The sequence below is a fragment of the Brienomyrus brachyistius genome, chromosome 15 (genome assembly GCF_023856365.1).
Source record: "Brienomyrus brachyistius isolate T26 chromosome 15, BBRACH_0.4, whole genome shotgun sequence".
In the NCBI taxonomy this organism is placed as follows: Eukaryota; Metazoa; Chordata; class Actinopteri; order Osteoglossiformes; family Mormyridae; genus Brienomyrus; species Brienomyrus brachyistius.
The window spans coordinates 19,858,844-19,879,724 of NC_064547.1; the positions used below are offsets into that span (position 1 = coordinate 19,858,844).

At 52.2% G+C, this 20,881-nt stretch overlaps 1 protein-coding gene across 1 annotated transcript in view; it reads left to right on the forward strand.

The window, feature by feature from the left end:
* Nucleotides 1–20,881, forward strand: part of prex2 (phosphatidylinositol-3,4,5-trisphosphate-dependent Rac exchange factor 2) — a 71,972-nt gene that overhangs the window by 33,162 nt on the left and 17,929 nt on the right. The window contains 25 exon segments of the mRNA XM_048976907.1: nucleotides 1,066–1,169; nucleotides 1,284–1,333; nucleotides 2,765–2,792; nucleotides 2,794–2,841; nucleotides 3,296–3,368; nucleotides 4,159–4,301; nucleotides 4,370–4,462; nucleotides 5,677–5,825; nucleotides 6,234–6,319; nucleotides 7,656–7,792; nucleotides 8,423–8,540; nucleotides 8,782–8,966; nucleotides 10,188–10,349; nucleotides 11,647–11,869; nucleotides 11,955–12,162; nucleotides 14,084–14,263; nucleotides 15,337–15,431; nucleotides 16,652–16,734; nucleotides 17,345–17,435; nucleotides 18,182–18,310; nucleotides 18,581–18,622; nucleotides 19,270–19,478; nucleotides 19,868–19,970; nucleotides 20,163–20,306; nucleotides 20,546–20,660. Of these exon segments, the coding sequence (XP_048832864.1) occupies nucleotides 1,066–1,169; nucleotides 1,284–1,333; nucleotides 2,765–2,792; nucleotides 2,794–2,841; nucleotides 3,296–3,368; nucleotides 4,159–4,301; nucleotides 4,370–4,462; nucleotides 5,677–5,825; nucleotides 6,234–6,319; nucleotides 7,656–7,792; nucleotides 8,423–8,540; nucleotides 8,782–8,966; nucleotides 10,188–10,349; nucleotides 11,647–11,869; nucleotides 11,955–12,162; nucleotides 14,084–14,263; nucleotides 15,337–15,431; nucleotides 16,652–16,734; nucleotides 17,345–17,435; nucleotides 18,182–18,310; nucleotides 18,581–18,622; nucleotides 19,270–19,478; nucleotides 19,868–19,970; nucleotides 20,163–20,306; nucleotides 20,546–20,660 (2,998 nt within the window).

Genomic DNA, 20,881 nt, shown 5'->3' on the forward strand with positions numbered 1-20,881 from the left:
CGCCCGTCTGCCTCCCATCTCCCCATCGTCTGCTCCCCGTCTGCCTCCCGTCTCCCCATCGTCTGCTCCCCGTCTGCCTCCCGTCTCCCCATCGTCTGCTCCCCGTCTGCCTCCCGTCTCTCCATCGTCTGCTCCCTGTCTGCCTCCCGTCTCCCCATCGTCTGCTCCCCGTCTGCCTCCCGTCTCCCCATCGTCTGCGCCCGTCTGCCTCCCATCTCCCCATCGTCTGCTCCCCGTCTGCCTCCCGTCTCCCCATCGTCTGCTCCCCGTCTGCCTCCCGTCTCTCCATCGTCTGCTCCCCGTCTGCCTCCCGTCTCCCCATCGTCTGCTCCCCGTCTGCCTCCCGTCTCCCCATCGTCTGCGCCCCGTCTGCCTCCCGTCTCCCCATCGTCTGCGCCCCGTCTGCCTCCCGTCTCCCCATCGTCTGCGCCCGTCTGCCTCCCATCTCCCCATCGTCTGTGCCCCGTCTGCCTCCCGTCTCTCCATCGTCTGCGCCCGTCTGCCTCCCGTCTCTCCATCGTCTGCGCCCGTCTGCCTCCCGTCTCCCCATCGTCTGTGCCCCGTCTGCCTCCCGTCTCTCCATCGTCTGCGCCCGTCTGCCTCCCATCTCCCCATCGTCTGCTCCCCGTCTGCCTCCCGTCTCCCCATCGTCTGCTCCCCGTCTGCCTCCCGTCTCTCCATCGTCTGCTCCCCGTCTGCCTCCCGTCTCCCCATCGTCTGCTCCCCGTCTGCCTCCCGTCTCCCCATCGTCTGCTCCCCGTCTGCCTCCCGTCTCCCCATCGTCTGCTCCCCGTCTGCCTCCCGTCTCTCCATCGTCTGCTCCCCGTCTGCCTCCGGTCTCCCCATCGTCTGCTCCCCGTCTGCCTCCCGTCTCCCCATCGTCTGCTCCCCGTCTGCCTCCCGTCTCCCCATCGTCTGCTCCCCGTCTGCCTCCCGTCTCCCCATCGTCTGCTCCCCGTCTGCCTCCCGTCTCCCCATCGTCTGCTCCCCGTCTGCCTCCCGTCTCCCCATCGTTTCTCAACTGCGAGGCTCATCCCAGTAAACATGCTGCTCGTTGCACCTCAGTTACAGACAAGCACCAGTTCAAGGCCGAGCCACTGCTGTACCGCTTCCGTTACGACGACGGGACGTACCACCCCCGCAGCGACATGCAGGACGTCATCTCCAAGGTTAAGGGCGTCATCAGCCGCTGTCAAAGCGTGATTAACCAGCACGTTTGGGTTCAGACTTGCAGGGGGGGCACATAGGGGGGCTCTCTGACGAGTGCGTCTCTGGTCCCACAGGGCGTCAGGCTGTTCTGCCGGCTGCATAGTTTATTCACGCCGGTGATCAGGTAAGGCATGGCTCCACGCCCCCGCATCGTTAAGCCGCTCGTTAGTGCCTCCTGCCCTCCGGGCTTCCTGTTCCCCTTTGTTATAAATAGCATCGCAGCAGAAGTTAACATCCCACTTCGGAAGTGGCGGCTTTGTCCTGGAACCATCTTGGGGCTGTTTGGGGCTGGTCCAGTCAGGCCTTGGTGGGCAGCAGGGGGTTTTGATATACCGGCACCAGTAGGTTATTGGCTCAGTTCCTGGAGGCTGCGTGAGACTGTGGAATGCGCCAGATTTTCAGCTGATGTGGCGGAGTAAAAGGTGCACAGCAGTAGGGAGTCAAAGAAACACATTCGTGAAGGATTCATTTATAAAATCACACAGGACATCTTGCGAGAATCGACCCTAATTTATCTTACTGCCAGTGTCTGTAGAACATTAAGACAGCAACCTTCATCTAAGGATGTTCAGATTATGGATGGATCTCGTTGTGCTTTTTGGGACGTCTTAGACGCGGTTGATGGAACGACTGCATCATTCCGGCGTTAATTACGAAGTGTTACTCTCCGGTGACTTTGTGCTTACTGCTCAGTGGGTTATATTTCTTTGAAAGCAGCTTATTCACCTAGTCTTGGGGTATTTTCATGAGAGGACGACACATGACTAAGCTGAGAGTCTCGTCATTCTTAACGCGCAGTGCCTGGTCTGGGGTGTGTGTCACAGAGGAAATGCCAGGGCTCCATGGAGGATTCTCACACATACCTCTGCCTTCCCTGGGATGCTGTTCTTCCATAATTGAAGCCGTGCTTCACACGCCTCTAGTGCATTAAGAGGCTTTTTGGCTGTATGCACACATTTCAGAGTCTTACTTACAAAAATGTGTTCTGGGGGCAGAATGAAAAATAATTGGTTCAGAGAGCTTACCAATGAGATTGTAGAGGAGGTGGGCCCAAGGAACTATAGGAGGCAGGACCAACCAATCAGATGGTCTTGATCCCGCCTCCTCTAGTTGCTTGGACTCACCTCATTTACAATCTGATTGGTACAGAGAGATGACCAATCAAAAACCCCCACAAATAATGAACGCACATGAATATTCTGGATTTGTCTGTGCTCTGACACGTTGGGGGTTATCCTAATCCATCATCTGTTCATTTTCTGACCTCTCTTTAATTCAGTATCCAGTTGGGATATCCCATCTACTCTGTAGGGGTGTCTCAGTAGGGTTTGCTAGTCTAACATGTGATTGCCACTTGCTATCACCAAAATCTCAAGATTACTGTGAAATGATGTCAGATATACTTGATTTGCCATTTTTGCTCTGGAGTGATTTTTCTGGCACCCCTGGAATAGTTAGGGTCAAGGGCCTAGAAGTAGATTACGCTACAGTACCCTGGGTTTCGAACCCACAACCTTCTGGACAGTGACCTCCCTTCCACTGCGTGTCTCTTCAGAGATAAGGATTACCACCTGAGGACGTACAAAATCCGTGGTAATGGCGAACAAGCTGATTGACTGGCTCATTGTACAGGTAAGGGTCTTTGTTTACATCACTGCTCACTGAATATTAATACTGTTCCTGCCTGCGTGTGAAACGTCTCCCATAAGGAAACGGAAAAGATGAATGAGGCACAGGGGAACCGTCGTTTTCCAAGCTGGCCGCTCACTCCAAGAATGCGGAGGAAACAGCCTGAAACAATAAGCGAGTCGCCATTTTGAAGTGTAATTGGCCAAACGAGACTGAAATTTACCGCTGCTGAGAGAGTCCAGGTGTTAATGAGCTCAGCGCACGGCTTTGGGATTTAAAAATCTCCCCCGTGTGGTCGACCAATGGCTGCAGTGTGTATAGTTTTATGCACATAATGAGTGGCCTTTGTCTGTGATTTTGTTGTTCTGTTGGTGAAATTCCCCGGAAGCCCATGTACCGATTAGGATGGCAGGGACCCTGGTGACGGTGGCCTGCCCGCTCTGCTGTCCTTTTCCAGGGAGACTGCAGGACCCGAGAGGAGGCCTTGATCTTGGGGCTGGAGCTATGTGACAATGGATTCATGCACCATGGTAGGACTCTAGCGTTAGCGCATTAGCACGTATTAGCATCGTACGTTAATGTGCTACTTATTATTAATTCATTCTGAGGCTGAGCTGTTTTTGTTGCATTGTGTGTCAAACACCCTGTGACAGATGTCACCCTGGGAGACCCGTGGCACCTCTGTGTTCATGTGGACACACCCTGAACGCCCAAGGAAATGAGGGCCAGGTTGTCCCCCTCGTCTGCGCCCCGTCGCTACGAGCAATCGTCATTGCAATCACGCTCGAGTGCACTGCTGCTCTCGCTTCTTAAACACCGCCGCGTCTCACGCCTCGTCTCACGCCGTATTTGTGTATGACGTAATCAAGACTGCTCACCGTTTGGTTCTGCTCCCAGCAAATTGCGAAAATGTGTGCGGGGCATGGTCTCTGTTGCGATTTAGCGCCCATTCTTTGGCATACATTTTCAGTACTCATCTGAGTTGTCTGGTACTTATAGTGACTGTCGATTGTCACCAGTTAAGTAAAGCAGAATGTTTTAGAGGGTTTTTTTCTGCTTGTTGCTATGGAGACAACTTTCTCGAGTGTTTTATGACAGAGAGACAATCTAATGCCTCATCGTAGCGTGTCAGCGGCATGTAGAATTGCCGGGGTCCTGTCTTTGATGTCCAAGCCAAAAACATTCACGCTGCCATTTTTCACTTTAAGCTCTCGTTATGCCCGCAAAAGGACATGATTCGACGCAAGTGGAAATCAATCAAACCCCTTTGCGATCCATGACATGAAGGGGAGGGGCTTACGGTCAGTGTCGCTTCTGCAGTGCTGGAAAAGAGCGAGTTCAAGGACGAGCCCCTTCTGTTCCGATTCTTTGCGGATGAGGAGATGGAAGGCTCCAACACCAAGCACAAGCCCATGAAGCATGACCTGAAGGTGGTGGAGAACGTCATCGCCAAGTCCCTGCTGGTGAGAGCCGCTCTCCTGCTTTGGATGTGGGTGTGTGTGTATATATATGACATTCTGGCCCCTGCCAGATCCGGCCCAGTGACACTGGCTACGGCTTCGCCCTGGAGGACCGGAACCAGGTGCCGATCGTCAAGTCCGTGGAGAAAGGGTCCAGTGCGGAGGTGAGCCCAACAAGCCTGATGGTCTATAGGCTTTCCAACCCATGTCAGGAGTTTGACAAACCCTAATTCAAGGAGATTCTCAATTACTTAGTTCCCCTTTGAAGATAGAGGAGTAGGGCTATGAATGGTGTGAAACCAGGCCCCCCTTCAGGCTGGGGGTGAGCCTGCTTGGGTCAGGCTGGTTCAGATGCAAACTGGCCCCCACTCTAGGATAAGCGACAGAAACCTAAGTGTGAATGACACAAGGGCTTTGTCTTTTGTGGCCTGCTCTGTCAAATGGTCACAAAAACGTCTTCTACGGTCAGGACTTAATAGGTTTGACCTGCGTTCTGAACTTTCTGTAATAGTCTGTCCGTCATAATGGTATAGCAAGATAAAGCAGGTGGAACTTGGTGGGTCTTAACAACTGCTCATGGGTCCTGTCCTGACTGGGTTTGCACAGTGGCTGAGCGAGTGAGAGGATAAAAGCGCCCGGCTCTTTATTTTGGGAGAGAGTGGCTGGTGTAATTCTCAATAAATCTCCTGTTGGAGCCGCTGGTCATTCCAGCAGAGACCGGTCTGTCTGATCTACCTGCTGGACCGCTAGCTTTCTGAGCTGTTGGGTTTCTCTTCCTCCCACTAAGAGGGAAAAGGTGGTGTTTTTCACCACTGGGTCTGAGTGAGGGGGGAAGGAATGGGGCGGGGGGGGGGGGGGGGGGGTCTGGATTTGGTTCCCTATGCCGCCTGTGAGACAGATAAAATTTGCTGGGGTGTTTGGGGGAGTGTCTGTGTGTGACCACCAGTATGCCGCAGCTCTCCTGCCATGTTTGGTGGGTTTAATGGGAGGAGAAATGAACAGTGATTCAGGCATGAGGGGAAGCTGAGGCTGAAGCTGAGGCTGACGCTGAAGCTGAAGGAGCGCATCCCTGTGACGCCCAATGAGGCCGGCCTGCTCTTTAACACGCAGGACCTGCCCCTCTGGATACTGGGAATTCCTCAAGTCCTGTTTGTAACCCCCCCCCCCCCCCCATGATTCAAATTCAAATTGACCTCATTAACATGACAACGACGAGGGCGGCTAATCTCTCTAACAGAAATAAAGTTCCCCAGTGACGTCAGGGAGTCATGGCTGTGTGAAGTGTGATCGAGCAGCAGATGGCCAAAGACGTGTTTCAGGGGGAACGGGCGAATGTCGCGCTGACTCGCCACTTTGCACCATTCCCTGTCCTCTGCAGATGGCCGGCCTGGAACTGGGGAAGAAGGTCTTCGCCATCAACGGTGACCTGGTCTTCCTGAGGCCCTTCCAGGAAGTGGGCAACTTCCTAAAGCAGTGTTTCAACAGCGGCAGGCCGCTAAGGCTGCTTGTCAGCGCCAAACCCCGAGAGTGAGTCACAGCCCCCGTGTTACATAACTCAGCACGGCCGAATATCCCGCCCCACCCAAGGCCTTCCTGCCTGGCCTGGCCTCTACCCGCCCCCCCCAACTTTGTCCCCACCATAAGTTTTCGTCTTTTGCTTCAGCTTTAAAATGCTAGTTTACACCCCCGTTTCTCTTTCACTGTGTCTTGTACGTAGTGACTCTGGTAGGGGTTTCCTTTGGAGGAAGCCGAGCATGTATTTCATCTTCCTGGGGTCAGAGAATCTGTCTGTATCTGTCTGTATATTTATATCTGTGCCTATGTCTGTATCTGCATCACTTTGCCTGGGTGTGTGGGGGGGGCCGTTGTATGAACATTCATAGCTGGCTATGGCTGCCAGGGTTTGATTGGTGCACTCCCCCCCCCCCCCTCCAGGACAGTGAAAATTCCCGACTCAGCAGACGGACTTGGCTTCCAGATCCGTGGCTTTGGCCCGTCTGTGGTTCATGCAGTCGGCCGAGGTGAGTGTCCCGGCTGCGGAGAGATGGCCCTCATCTCTTCTTTGGATCTCAGGGCTTTGATTTTGGTGGCCGGGGTCCAGGCCACCCATGTCAGTTCCGGCACAGCCGGCTGCTGGTTTGGAACAGCTGGAGCTGGTTGGAGAGAGGCAGGGCCTCACGGGGTGGGGGTGGTGTTGGTCCTGGGGCTAAGAAGGAACCTTAGCCTGTCACAGCGGGGCATGGTGCCGGCGGGGAAGGAGTGTCAGAATCCACTGGCAATATAAATTACCCAAAAGTTGGCGCTGGCCTCTGATTTGCCTCAAACTCACGACCGGAGGGGATGACAGTCTGAGCCGCTATGCGGTGGTTCAAGGATCAGGACAAACACACTGTAGGTCAGTGGGGGAGGACAAGATGGCCAGCGACACCTGCTGGCCAAACGGGGGAGGGCTACAAAGATAGGGTCGGACGGGCGCTGACAGCTGGTGATAAGTGGCTCCTTCCTCCTGGAAGGTCTGTTGGACCTTGGGAGGCCTCTTGTAACTGATTTATTTATTGTCCTCGTCCATGACTTTGGTGCCGTCGAATGACCCCCAGTCCTAGTGCTGCTGGTTTTCTCCCCAGCAGCAGTGCAGTTTGTGATTCACTTTTCATTGAATATTTACCTTGCTAATATGATACTTCATTTTACACGCACCCCCCACACCTCGCCGCAGCCCTGACTGCTGTGACCGCCTCTGCGTTTTCACACGTTGACACGCAGCAGCTGCCCTCACAGGCACACTTTGCAACTGATCCTGTTTCTGCAGGACGATGTCAAACATTTATGGGAAAATGCACTGTAGGCGATTCCATCCGGCACCACGCCAGTGGTGTTGCATTATCGCGGAATTAGATGCTCACATGGACCAGTGGTTCCACTTATTCATACTGAAAGTGACTCAGGCAGGTGCTCTGTATGTACATCCAGGAGATAATGCCAGCAAACCCTCAGATGTTTAGTCTGCATGATTTTAATCCTTGAAGTTGTTCAATTCATCCGGGTAGGAAAGGGACCAGGCCAGCAAATAAAAGCTTCTGAGATCTGTGATGTTTTTCATTTGGCCTTTGGAACTGCAGAGAAACCTAGAACGTGAACAGCTGAGTGATTCACTCCCGGGTTCTGCTACACGTCTGTGTGTGTAAGGGTGCTCTCTTTGCCTTTTTCACTTTTGAGAAAAAACAGTAATAATTTACATATCCGTCACCCATTCGTCCTGCGATTGGCTGTTTCATTTAGGTTTGTAACCATCAGCCAATAAAAAAGACTAATGGTCTCCTGAAGGTTCTCACTCTTGGGATGCCCCGCCCCTGACAGGCACAGTGGCGGCCATCGCAGGCCTGCATCCTGGCCAGTGCATTATCAAAGTCAACGGGATCAACGTCAGCAAGGAGAGCCATGCCAGCGTCATTGCCCACGTCACAGCGTGCCGGAAATACCGAAGGCCGACGCAGGTTTGGGAACGCCAGGAAGCCACATGGGGCAGTGATTGTCACAGCCTCTATCCTGTCTTTGGTCTCTCTGCTCCTGCAGCTCATGTCAGGTTTTCTCTCTGAATGCGCCTCTCTGCAGTTAACTGTAGAGATAATGCTGACCAGCTAGTTTAGCCTTTATCCCTATGGCCATGGCTAGCAGTATCCCAGAGGGGAAACCCTGCATTCTGTAGTCGAATGGGACCAAGGATGAGACAGTTGGCCTGCTTGAGAGGACAGGAGAAGGGGTTGAGCAGGTGGGGAAAATTCTGAAGCAATCTTTGGATGCCCATATGTATCGGGGGTCTTTCCGGAAACGTAGTCAGCAGGTTTCTGCTGTAGACCACTGTTTCCCAAACCAGTCCTCAGGGACCCCCATACGGTTGATGTTTTTGCTCCCTTTCCAGTTCCCAGGGCATTTGGGGAGAGCAAAAATGTCTGGGGTTCCCCGAGGACTGGTTTGAGAAATACTACTGTAGACCCTCGGCTCTTCTTCAGTGTCACCATTGCATGTTCCTTGGAAGTTCTGCTCAATTCATCCAACAATGACAAATAAGAACTGATGCAGACCTGCCAGATCTGACACTCTTTATCTCTGGCTTCTCACTGTAGCAAGACACCATAAAGTGGGTGTATAACAATAGTGAGAGTGCCCAGGAGGACCACCAGAGGGCCAAGCAGAAGCCCTCAGCAGAGGAGAACGGGGAGGTGTTTGAGTGCAAAGTGGAAGGTATGCCGACGTCTCTGGGAGGGGCTGATTTGTGAGTCATTCCTCATCCTCCACCAGCATCTATCAAGTGATTTATGATAAATGACAGCACAGTGCTGTCTTCTGCTGCTGGAGGCCTTGACGTTTACTCCCACATCGCTGATTTACAGTGTCGACCATGGTGGTGGTCTTCGGTGTTGGATGCAGAAGTTCCTCTTGTTCCTCAAACCCACGTCTGCTTGCTGCTCTCTGCTTTTCCCAGAGGTCATGGACAAGTTCAACACCATCGCCATCATCGATGGCAAGAAGGACCACGTCAGCCTGACGGTGGACAACGTGCACCTGGCATACGGTGTAGCCTACGAGTACGACAGCACGGCCGGCACCAAGTGCCACGTCCTGGAAAAGATGGTGGAACCCAAAGGTTTCTTCAGCCTGGCCGCCAAGGTGACTTCTGGGACCTCAGGTTAAGCGGGGGGGTAGATATTCCTGGTCTCACTCGATCTTACTGAAGGCACAGAGCTCATAAAAAAAGACCTGAGAATGACAGGGATTTTGAGTCATGCTGGGGTTGGTGGGGGTGGTGGTTTGCTGTTGTACTAGGTAGTCTCCCCCCATCATGGGCAGCTGTTCTCCATCTGACTCTGAAGGTCATCTTCTGAAACAGCTCAGGTTATTGAAGCTCGCTCAGGCTGCTGGGAACTCAGAGACCTTGGCTTCTGCGGTGTCTCCTGCTGTCATTTCTAAGCACGTTTAACAAAAGCCTCTGCGAGTGAAAACCGCGGGATGGAGAGATGGGCTTCTGCTGCTGGAGATAATTGGAACTGGCCCCCGTTTTCACACAGCTTTGGTCTCTGGTGGAAAGCTGATGAAAAATGGCTTCGCTTGAAACTCGCTGGTTTAATAGGCACCGTGGAGTGCATGCAGGAGCAACGGGAGAGGTTAATAAAGCAGGCGTATCAAAAATGGAATATGAGAGAGAAATGGGGAATGTTCCACATGCTAGAGATGGGGTGGGGGGGTTGTTTTCCTAAAGGCTGGGGCTTGCCTTATAGACTCATTGCTGCACTCTGTGGTGACATAATATTGTAAAAAAGCAGAGCGGGGCTGGGGGCTGGGGGCTGGGGGGGGGGGCTGAACTTTGGCTATGCATCGTTGATGAGCATCAGCACAATCAAGTATCTTCACGATGATGTTTTGCGCTCTTGGTTTGATCTGCATTGCAGTAGGAGATGCTTAGTGTCACTGTTAGCCTTGGTCATTGTACATTTTGTTTATGTAATTGTGTAATTGTGTAATTTTGTGATTGTGCTGGATGGCTTTGTTCTGCATAGAAATGGCCACATTGTGTCTAACATAACTCCCTGAACACGCACAGTCGCGTTGCTTATAAACCTCCCACAGGGCCAGGTGAAACGAGGCCATTTTCACACGGTAATTTTCCGCGTGGCACGCTGAGCCTTAATGGGCTGCTGTGCGCCTGACTGTGCAGGCAATGGGCCGACCTGCAGGGGGCAGTACGCTCATTACGCTTCACCCTTCAGTGACTTTTCCTCACTAATCTGCCATCGCCCAGAACCCGCCCCTTCACCACTGAGCAGAGTCACCCCCCCTGATCACTCTCTAACAGGCAGTCTTAGGTGAATCACAGGCGCCTCCTCCCTGCAGATCCTGGAGATGTTGGCGAGGAGCGACGAGCAGCTGGTGCAGACCTGCAGCCGCTTGAGCTCCGCCCCTGATCTCGTTCCCGAGGAGCTTCGCATGGCCTTCACAGCCACCTGTGGCGACAGACTGGAGCATGTCAACCGCCGCATCACCAACTATCGCAAGGTAACAGGCGGCCTGGTGCACCCAGGTGGACGGCGGGTGTGGCGTTGTCGCATTTCAGGATTTGCGACAGTCATATGGATGGCTTGCTCAAACTTCAGAGGACCAGTGATGTCCTTCTCAGAGGCCAGTGGTTTCCTCAGTGCTGCTCTGCTTTCTATCCTGATTTTCCGAGAATTTGATCCTGGAATCATGACCTATGAGCTGATGTTACTGGGCTCCTTCTGACCTCCTGGCCCATTTCTCACCTTGCCATCTGAGATATTTTTACCCAAGAGCTTTCCCAGAATTTCTCCATCTGGACAGTATGGTCTGTGGTTCAATGGAGCCCCAGAGATTAGATATGACTCTTTCATCCTTACCAGACCGATGGCTGTCAGTTACTTGTTCCCGGGAATTCTCTGGGAATCATTTGATCGTGGCATGATGGAGCACGTGCTGGGCTTTAAGGGGCAGGCCCGATTGTTTATAAAAGTATTTAACAAGCTGACGCTAATTACCCCTTTATTTGGGCCGAGGAACTGAGGGGGGGCAGTAACCTTTAAATGTTTTTTTTTTTGATTTGCAATACAACTTAAATAACCGACATCCGTGTCTTTTTTCCTGAGACCCTGAGCACGTCCCGTAAAACGCTCTGCTCAGACTCGCTGTGAAAAACACGAGAAGTGAGACTGACAATGCAGTTTCTGTACCTCGGGATTAGAAACCCTCGCTGACCTCAGTGTTTGTCTGCTGTAAGATACAAAGCACCTTTGGCGTGATGATTAGTTTCCTGGGCCGAGTGACAGTTGAGTCAATGGAGAGAGTGGAACTGCAGTTTTTTTTTTCACAACTGTTGTGGAAACATCCTCTTGTTTGTGTCGTCTGACTCGACACTCTTCCAATCAACACCAGATTTTTATTAGTTTGCTGGATAAAAATAGCATTGGGCATCCAGCCCCCGATGCACAGCTTCCTGTCTGCATTGTCCCGGCTCATCCCCTGGGGGAGGGGGGGGGGTGCTATTCACATGCTGCCCAGATGTGTTTCATCCACTCGAGAGACTCTGCAAAAATCCAGAGCTGAGTCCAAGGGTATGTAGAATCCAGTCAGCTTGTACGCGTCGAGTCACTGGCTCACCTCTACATCACTTTGCGTTTCTACGTAGCGTTAATTGGCTGGTCTGAGTATCCGCCGTGGACTTCGCTCCCACCTTCACAGCTGTGTTTATGGGCACACGCCCAGCAGACACTCGCTCCAGGGTCTCGGTATACGGGACGGCCGGCACTTTTCTGACGGAGTGTCCCTTGCATGCCTGCAGTTCTCCCGGGTGTTGAAGAATCGGGCCTGGCCTACGTTCAAGCAGGCCAAGACCAAAGTGTCCCCTCTGCACAGCAGTGACTTCTGCCCCACGAACTGCCACATCAACATCATGGAGGTGTCCTACCCCAAGATCAGCAGCTCCCTGGGCAGCGCCTTTGGCGTGCAGCTGGACAGTCGGAAGAGCTCCACGCTCGAAAGGACCGTGCACAGCACAGAGCAAGGTGCGGGGGTGGGACAGGTGAGAGGAATGGGGCTGTTTGGGAGCTTTCATGTGACCCACATGCTTTCCATCCTCCCCCCCAACAGGCAAGCTGAACCCTATGGCCCACGTGCAGCACACCATCACCAGCATGGCGGCGCCATCAGGCCACAGCCTGGGCCGCCCCGAGGGTCACGGGCTGCGCTTCCTGCTGCGTGAGGACGAGCTGCTGGGCCTCGACGCCTACCAGCGGCTGCTGGGCAAGCTGGCGAGCGTCGTCAGGGAGATGGAGGGCTGCGCCACGCACATTCACGAGTGAGTGTGGATGGCACGGACCGAACGGGCAGGGGGGATTCGCAGTACGACGGGCACAGGGGGGAGAAACAGGGGATACAAGGGAAGTGGGGTACGACAGGCACGGGGGCTGGGAAAGGGGGAAACCGGGTTTGACAGGCATGGGGGGGGTCTGTGTAAAACCCTGCCGTGCCACAGACCAAGATGGTGGCTGACCCAGAGTGTGAGGGCAGGACAGGATTCAAGGGTTTTATTTGTCTCGATATGCAGTCCAACTACAACCTGCAGTGAAATACACAGTGGTCAGCTGCACTGTAGTCAGCATACCGGAAAGCAGTAAGACATAAAGTAACAGTGTAATAAATATGTAACAAATAAGGCAATATACAAATACTGATAATATAATAAAGTAAAATATACTGATAATGACAATAAAGAGGAAAACCAGATTTTTCCAGAATAGCTCCAATAAAGTGCATAGTGCATAATTAGGGAGCAAATATTTAATTACGACTGTTAATTAAATGTCAAGTCTGATGGCCTGGGGGGAGAAGCTCCTTCTGAGCCTCTCAGTTCTCACTGAGTGACAGCAGAAGCTCTTTCCTCAGCCTGGTAAATAGGTAGGAGTTTGGGTGGGATGTATTCCTGCTGATTTTGGCTGATCTGCTCCTGCATCGTCTGAAGTATCTGTCCTGTAGGGAGTTACATGCACTGGATGCCTGCTTATGCCTAAAGTCCATTTCAGTTCATTGCAAATGATTTAAAATTTCACGTATGGACTTCAGAATTCCCTCTGCTTCTCCATGTACCGCTCCCCCACGGAGTAAATGTCTCCCACAAGCACGTCCGGCGATGCAGAGTTGGTGCATAGGGGCGAGTCTGCCTCTGCTCTACACTGACCTTCCCGTCGGCCGCCGTTTTCACCCTGGCCAGCAGGGGGCGTGCTCATGGAGCGGACAGGAGACACTGTAATGTAAAGGACAGGAATGCAGAGCAAACTGAAAGAGAGGGCTTGGGGTTTCGCTTCAGTCCATCATGCAACTGTTAGGCTCCTGGCTTGTGACCCTAAGCTTGATCAGATCGTTACGTGGGAGTCGGAAGCCCCATCCCGCTCTGCCTGTGTGGCTGTTTAGGGATGTTTTGGGAGTTTGGTTTCAGACACCCACTCACACATAATTGTAACAGCTGCGAAATCCTGCAACTGCATGTTATTTATACATAATTAAGAGTTTTTTGTTTTTTTTTAACGAATACTTGTCATCACACCATAATGAGTGTAAACCCCGGTGTTTCGAAAACACCATGTGCATCATCGCAGAGGAATTTCCCAGGTAAATGCTGTGGTTCTGAGCAGCTGGGTTGCGGTTTTGTTCTTTTGGTCCGGTCCCATTCCGCGGCAGATCTGCTACCGTCCACATGCACCGTTGGCCCCTGGCGGCTGTTGTGGGGCCCTTGTGCCGTCTCCATGGTGATGGAATGCCACTGGCATTGTTCGTGCCCTCGAGAGCGGCTCAAAGAGGCCCGTGTGCAGAGGAAGCGCAGCCTGAATTTGAGTAGGGGTTGGGGGGTCGCGTGAATGGGGGCCACGGCCTCCTCCCCCCTCCTCATCACATGTGAACTGCAGAGCACGTTGTTTACTTTACAAAAGCCTTGACTTGGGCTGAGGCCAACTCTCTACACACCCCCACTCCAAATGATGCCCCAGTGATGGGAATTGGAGGGGGGGGCGGTTCGGAGAGACTGTGTTACTGTAGCCACACCCCCCAGGTCTGCTCACACACAAATCGGTGTGTACGTCTTCAAAAAAAGTGCGTTTATATCTGTGCGGGCTCTACAAAAACGAGTGTTTGATGGGTGGCCTGTCTGTGCTGGAATCAAGATAACAGAACGTCGACCTAAATGCTCCACATCTGCTTCTTCTTATCAAACCCCCTGCCTCCAGTCTTCTGTCCTCCATCACACAACCCCCCTCGCCTGACGGGACAGCCCCACCGGGTGACGTCTCCGGGGACAATGAGGGCGAGAAGGGCGAACGCAACGGCAAGAAGGTGTGCTTCAACATGGCCGGGGAGGAGCAGGAAGACTCAGGTCACGACACCATCAGCAACAGGGACTCCTACAGGTGACCGCCGCCATTGCAGCCTCCTTCACTGCGCCCCCCTCTTTGACACCGGCGGTTTTCAGTTTTGGCGTCTGCGCAGACATAGTACAGCCTTGGATCGGATGCCCTTCCTTGGACAGCAGTGCTCCTCAGCTCAGAGGGTGTGCACAGGCTCCCTGCCATATGCCTGAATGCATTAATACTGTGGTTCAGGCCTCCCTCCGTGCAGTGGGGAGGTCAGCAGCTGGAGGAGGTGCAGATCCTGCAGCCAGAACCGAGGCTGGTTTTAAACTCTGAAAGAAGCCAGCGACAGATAACATAAGAGAAACTTTCCCTTTTTCTCTCTTTGGGATTAGGACTCCTGCAGTAACTACTCCTAAAATAACTCACTCCTAAGGTAGTTACTTCTTGGAGGTTACTCCTATGGTACTTACTCCTGAGATGAGGTCACTCCTGTGGTAGTTATTCGGGAGACGAGGTCACTCCTGTGGTAGTTATTCCGGAGATGAGGTCACTCCTGTGGTAGTTATTCCGGAGACGAGGTCACTCCTGTGGTAGTTATTCCAGAGACGAGGTCACTCCTGTGGTAGTTATTCCGGAGATGAGGTCACTCCTGTGGTAGTTATTCCGGAGATGAGGTCACTCCTGTGGTAGTTATTCCGGAGACGAGGTCACTCCTGTGGTAGTTATTCCAGAGACGAGGTCACTCCTGTGGTAGTTATTCCGGAGATGAGGTCACTCCTGTGGTAGTTATTCTGGAGATGAGGTCACTCCTGTGGTAGTTATTCCGGAGATGAGGTCACTCCTGTGGTAGTTATTCCGGAGATGAGGTCACTCCTGTGGTAGTTATTCCGGAGATGAGGTCACTCCTATGGTAGTTATTCCGGAGATGAGGTCACTCCTGTGGTAGTTATTCTGGAGATGAGGTCACTCCTGTGGTAGTTATTCCGGAGATGAGGTCACTCCTGTGGTAGTTATTCTGGAGATGAGGTCACTCCTGTGGTAGTTATTCCGGAGATGAGGTCACTCCTGTGGTAGTTATTCCGGAGATGAGGTACTGAGCTGCTGTCTAATACGTGTCCCCCTCCCCACAGTGACTGTAACAGTAACAGGAACTCCATCGCCTCCTTCACCAGCATCTGTAGCAGCCACTGCAGCTCCTATGTCCACAGCGACGAGATGGACTCAGGTAAAAAAAAAAAAAACAAAAAACAATACTCATTAAGAGCCAGCTTTTCCTCACCCTAAACATTCACGCGTGTGACATACCAACCACGGACAGTAGATGGCGTCATGTTAAGTAGCTTGATTCACAAAGTAAAACAGTAGACTGAATGCTGCTATAGCAGTTCTCATTCAGAGAACTAGAAAATAATGAGAAGGAGCAATAGTAACGGTATGGGAAATTTTGACAGTAAGCTATAGGATAAGCAATTATTGATGGATGGATGGATGGATGGATGGATATATGCAGTATAAATGTCTCAGCCTTCCTAAATGATGCTGCTGTCTACCACATTGCATGCCGGCTCTTACTGAGTGTTGTTATCCCTTATTTCCACCAACGTGGTGCCGGAACCGGTTCTGGGCCTTTTCCCAAATCTGGAACTGGCTCCGACACGAAATAGCTGGTCTCAGAATATGGAACCTTGACGTCAGCGAAAGTGGGGTGTCCAAATCTTCCACATTCCTGGAAAAGCCCGATCCATAACCAATATAGTTTAGTCTAATATCACCAGTGAAACAACCTGCCAGCGATTATTAGCGGAATAATGTTACATCTTTTTTTTTATTATTTTGTGGAAAATGAAAGATCAATCTGCTGGCCATATGCGATGATAAATGATAAACATGTCACGAGTCGAATAAATTAAATATTGTGCTGTTCAATTGGCAAAGAGATCACAAGACAGACAGCAATGTTCAATTGTTTATTGCGCGACCCTTAAAAGGACAGCGGTAAAACAGCGAGTGAGAATAAACTCACTTACACACACATACGGGTGAAATGCAGCCTTTAAGGAGACAAAAGTGGATACAGGCAGTAGAGACATAGAGAGTCATATTCGGCAAACTATGAGACCTATGTCTCCTTAAAGGCTCTTTTTTTTGTAATAACTCCAAAAAAAACAGAATTCACATGAATCCTTACTTTACTCTCGGTTTAACCTACGCAAAGATTTATTCAGTGGTGGGAACACGGGCAGGTTTTTAAAAGCCACCAAGCCTTATCCAGCACCATCTCCGGCTCCGGCTCTGGCTCCGTATTGGTGGAAACACTGTATTAGAGGACTGTGGCACGCTGGTGACATCATTAACGGGCCGTGTGCCCTGTCGGTGCTTGTCGCTGCCCCGCCCTCATTAGGCCTGCACACTGTGACTAACTTCCCGCTACTTTTTCCTCTTTAGGGGACGAGATGCCTGTCAGCATGTGGATTTCCCACGACAAGCAGAAGAAGCTGCATAGCTTCCTGGAGCATCTCTGCAATCAGGTTGGATGTGGGGGGGGGGGGGGGGAGGGGTTAGCTCCGGGTTGCAGGCCGGTCTGTATGGGGGGGTTACGCACGCAGGCCCTATTCTTAGCCTGATCCATAAGTCCCACTGTTGCTCTGTGAGTAACAGTTTGTACACCCTGCTTAAAAAAATAAAGATGAAAGAAAAAGGAGCATAAACTTCCCTTTCGGTCCTTCCCACATTCGGGGTGGGGGTGTATTAATATCCCTGCACGGCCCTATGGGAGAGCCTGGAGAGGGACAGCTGCTTCCAGGCAGCGATGGGTCACAGGCCCTGTTCACAGTTACCGTTTCCTGGTGTGCGTTTCACCACGGGCCCGATTCCGCCCGCTGTGCACAGTGGGCGATGAGTGTCTGGCTGCACGGGGACCTGGTGGGGGGCAGGGGTGTCAGAGGGCTCTGTCTGCTTTTTATGGGGGCTAGGGGTGATGGGGTCATGGGATCCTGCACCCACGGCTTCCTGTAGAGCGCGCAGATGTTGGGATGGGCTTTATAGCTGTTGTGTTTGGGGAGGGGCTGGGAAGGGGGAGGTGCATGTGCAGCCCTGCTTCTGCTCGTACCTCCTGATCACCCCCGTCTTCCTCCGCAGGTCGACTCCATTACCAGCATGCTGAAGGGTGCCGTCGTTGCTCGAGTGTTTGAACAAACAAAGTGTTTCATGCCAGGACGAGGCCTGCAAGGTAAACCCCCGGGGGCCCCTGTCCTATGTGTGGGGGCCCCTGTCCTGCATCTGGGACGGTTTGGAGTGAACATTGTGTTCATATCACCCTCAGCGCACAATAGATGTGTAGGAAAGTTTGTTCTGGGGCATCTCATGGACACAGTCGATTCTTGTGCCCTTGACTGAAAGGTTGCTGAAAGGCTCACGTCACACACCCCTTTGGCCAGCAGGGGGCAATCTTACAGCAATGCTGGAGTCGGACTTGGGCAGCTGTTAATTAACTACAGCACTCTACATGTTTTGAGGCATAGATTATGTGTTTTTGGCCTTTGGCCAAAATATCAAGGATGCATGGGTTGCATCCTCGCCGAACGAGACCAATCCCATGACTCATTGCTCCTCAAGTTCATTCTTGGAAGGCAAGTTAGCAAAACTGGTCTTGCCAAGACCATAAGTACGATCTTTGCATTCTTGATATTGAGAAACACTCGCTGTAACCCTGCGCTGACATTGTAGCCCTGTTGTGGACCAGGAAAGACCCAGGAAGGGTGTGACAGACGCCATCTTGTGGCCCATACTGGCATTACACTGACTGTGCAGCTGCCTGTGTCTTAGAGCTGTGAAAACAGCCCAAAGTGAGCCGTGCTTCCCCAGGCCAGCATGTGGCAGTCTCCCGCCTGACTGGACTGTGCTGGGTTAGGGCTGAGGCTGGGCAGCACTGGGTAACCGCTCTCTGTGCTCCTCCCCACCTCCGCCGCCCGGCAGAGTTCCTCCAGGACGCGGAACAGAAGGTGAGCGGCTCCCGGAAGCTGCGGCTCCACGTGAAGCAGGACCCCTGGAACCTGCCCAGCAGCGTGCGGGAACTCACCCAGACCGTCGCCAAGCTGGTCGAAGGTCAGCCTCCCGCCACCTGCTCGCCAGCGCCCCCTGCCTGCGGTTCATCCATTCATCTCATCATCCCCTTTGCACCCAGGGAGATGCTGAATTCCTGCCCTGACTCCTGTCGGTGGGGTCTGCTGGCTGTTACGGCTTCTCTTTTGACTGTTAAAGGTTCTCTTTTTGAAGACCAGACCATCTTTCCCTGCTCTGCACGCAGAGGAGACTTTAAACAGCTTTTCTGGGACGGCCGGTCTCACGGTTCCCTCTGCCTGTCTCCTTTTTCAGAGCTGAAGACCCGTCTGATCCTGGCGCTGCTTCAGTACACGGGTGAGTCATGTGACCCGTTTCTGTGGCTGCGACAACTAACGTTGGATGCAGTTATGCACCAAGTTTGATTGTCCTGATGTTTCCATTGCGGACGTATTATCAGATGATTGTGGTGTGTTTGTAATGTGCTTTTATTTCCTACGATTTTTGAAGCTTTTGTAAAATAATGTTTGTGCTGGTTAACTTCAGGAGGACTGTCTACTATAAAACAGATGTAGCAGACTATCACAGTTATAGGCACGATGATGCCAAAAGATCCAGTAATATGTGCCTAAGGTGTGAGGCATTTTTTATAGCATGGGCAACGTGTGAATCGTGTATGATTTTTAAAATATGTGAACTGGGAGTTAATATGTAGTCTTTTTAAAGCTTGTCTGCATGTAAAGTGCCTTAATTAAAGACCAGGGGTTCCAGTCGTTATACTGTTTGCCAGCTTCAGTCTCCTGGATGATGCAGATCATGTTTTTTTTATTTTTAATTTTATTTGGGTCATGCAGCAAGGTGCATTCTGGGTAGGGTCTCTATCATTGACTTCTGATTGGTCGAAGTGTATGAAAATAGCAGGGAATGCTGGAATCATTCAGTTGAGCAGGTACTCGGTGCAGAGGCCGGGGGCGACGCCTCATGTCTCCTCCCTTGACCCACAGACTCAGAAATCCAGCTCCGACGGGACATGGTCTTCTGCCAGAGCCTGGTGGCGGCGGTGTGTGCTTTCTCAGAGCACCTGCAGGCCGCACTGAACCAGGCGCAGGGCGAGTCGGACGCCGAGGCACAGGAGTCCAGCCGCCTCTGGCTGGAGCAGATCTCCAGCGTGGGCCTGCTCTTCCACTTCCAGTCCCTGCTGTCCCCAAACCTGGTACGCACCCCTCCTGGACCACTGTCTGTCTGCTCCTCACCCACTCCGAGGACAGCAGAGCCTCCTAGGGGCTTCCTGCTCTGTAAGGTTCCATACAGATGTGTCGCTTCCACCCTCCACTGGGAGACCAACATGCCCCCCCAAACAAGCTGATGAGTGATAGACGTTACGTTTTGACTTTGTCTGGGATTCAGCCGAGTCTGGAACGAGGCAGAATCATTGGGGACTAGCTTCGGATATAAAGCATACTTCCACGCCATTCACTGGCCTGACGTAGATCATTCCGTCGGTAATCTTCTCTCTGCATGAATGTTTGGAATGAGTGTGAAGGGGGTGGATAGGTGGTCCCCAATCTGCCTGCTGAGCCTGACCCAAGCCTGTGATTCCAGACAGATGAGCAGGCCATGTTGGAAGACACGCAGGTGGCCCTCGCAGACTTGGAGAAAGTGACCTTCTGCTTCCGGCAGTTTGAAGGCGACCCGCAGGTGGCCAGTATGTATGGAGCCCATTGGCGTTTCTCCTCCTTCCTGCGCTCTCTCAGTTTGGCCTTTATTTCTCCATCCTGACGTTTAACGTAAAGCACTTACAGAGCATAACCCTCCCCATAGGAATCCACAGAGCGTAGAAACACGGTCTCCGTTGTTTCGTCTTTGTTTTTGACGGCTTCTCTGCTTTACCCCACAGACATGCCCATCTCCTACCAGGTGGAAGGAACCAGACAAGCCATCAAGGTCTGCTTCTACCTGGAGAGCTTCTACTTTGAGGAGCTGCCGCTCAGATTGAGGAACGGGGCAGGGTTCAAGATCCACCCGGTACTCTTCACGCAGGGTGAGTACTACAGTACTACATAAACATATATACACAGATACAGGCAAGCCCTACCCGGTACTCTTCATGCAGGGTGAGTACTACAGTACTACATAAACATATATACACAGATACAGGCAAGCTCTACCTCTAAAATCTGAGCTCCCTGAGGGTTCTTAGATCACATCTCTGCTCACCTGTAGTGTGTTGGTTCTAGTTCCCGTGTTCAGTTCTGATGGAAACGCTCCCCTTGCCTGCAGCTCTGGAGAGTATGGAGGGTTACTACTACAGGGACAGCGTCTCCGTGGAGGAGTTCCAAGCCCAGATCAACGCGACCTCCCTGGAGAAGGTCAAGCAGTACTGCAAAAGGCTGAGGTAGGTCTTGCAGATGCCACCTGAACCTGTTGTGCCTGACCTCCCTCTAATGATGGCCTGGGAGGCTATTTGTTGGGCCAGTGGGGAGTTTCCCAAAGCAGGGGGGGGGAGGTCATTCCTTTTGAGGAATCGCATCTGGATGCATGACCAGGAAGGACCTCATTTACCTTCAATACAACTCCACCTTTGGCCTTCCAATGCTGTTGCTCATTCATGCTTAT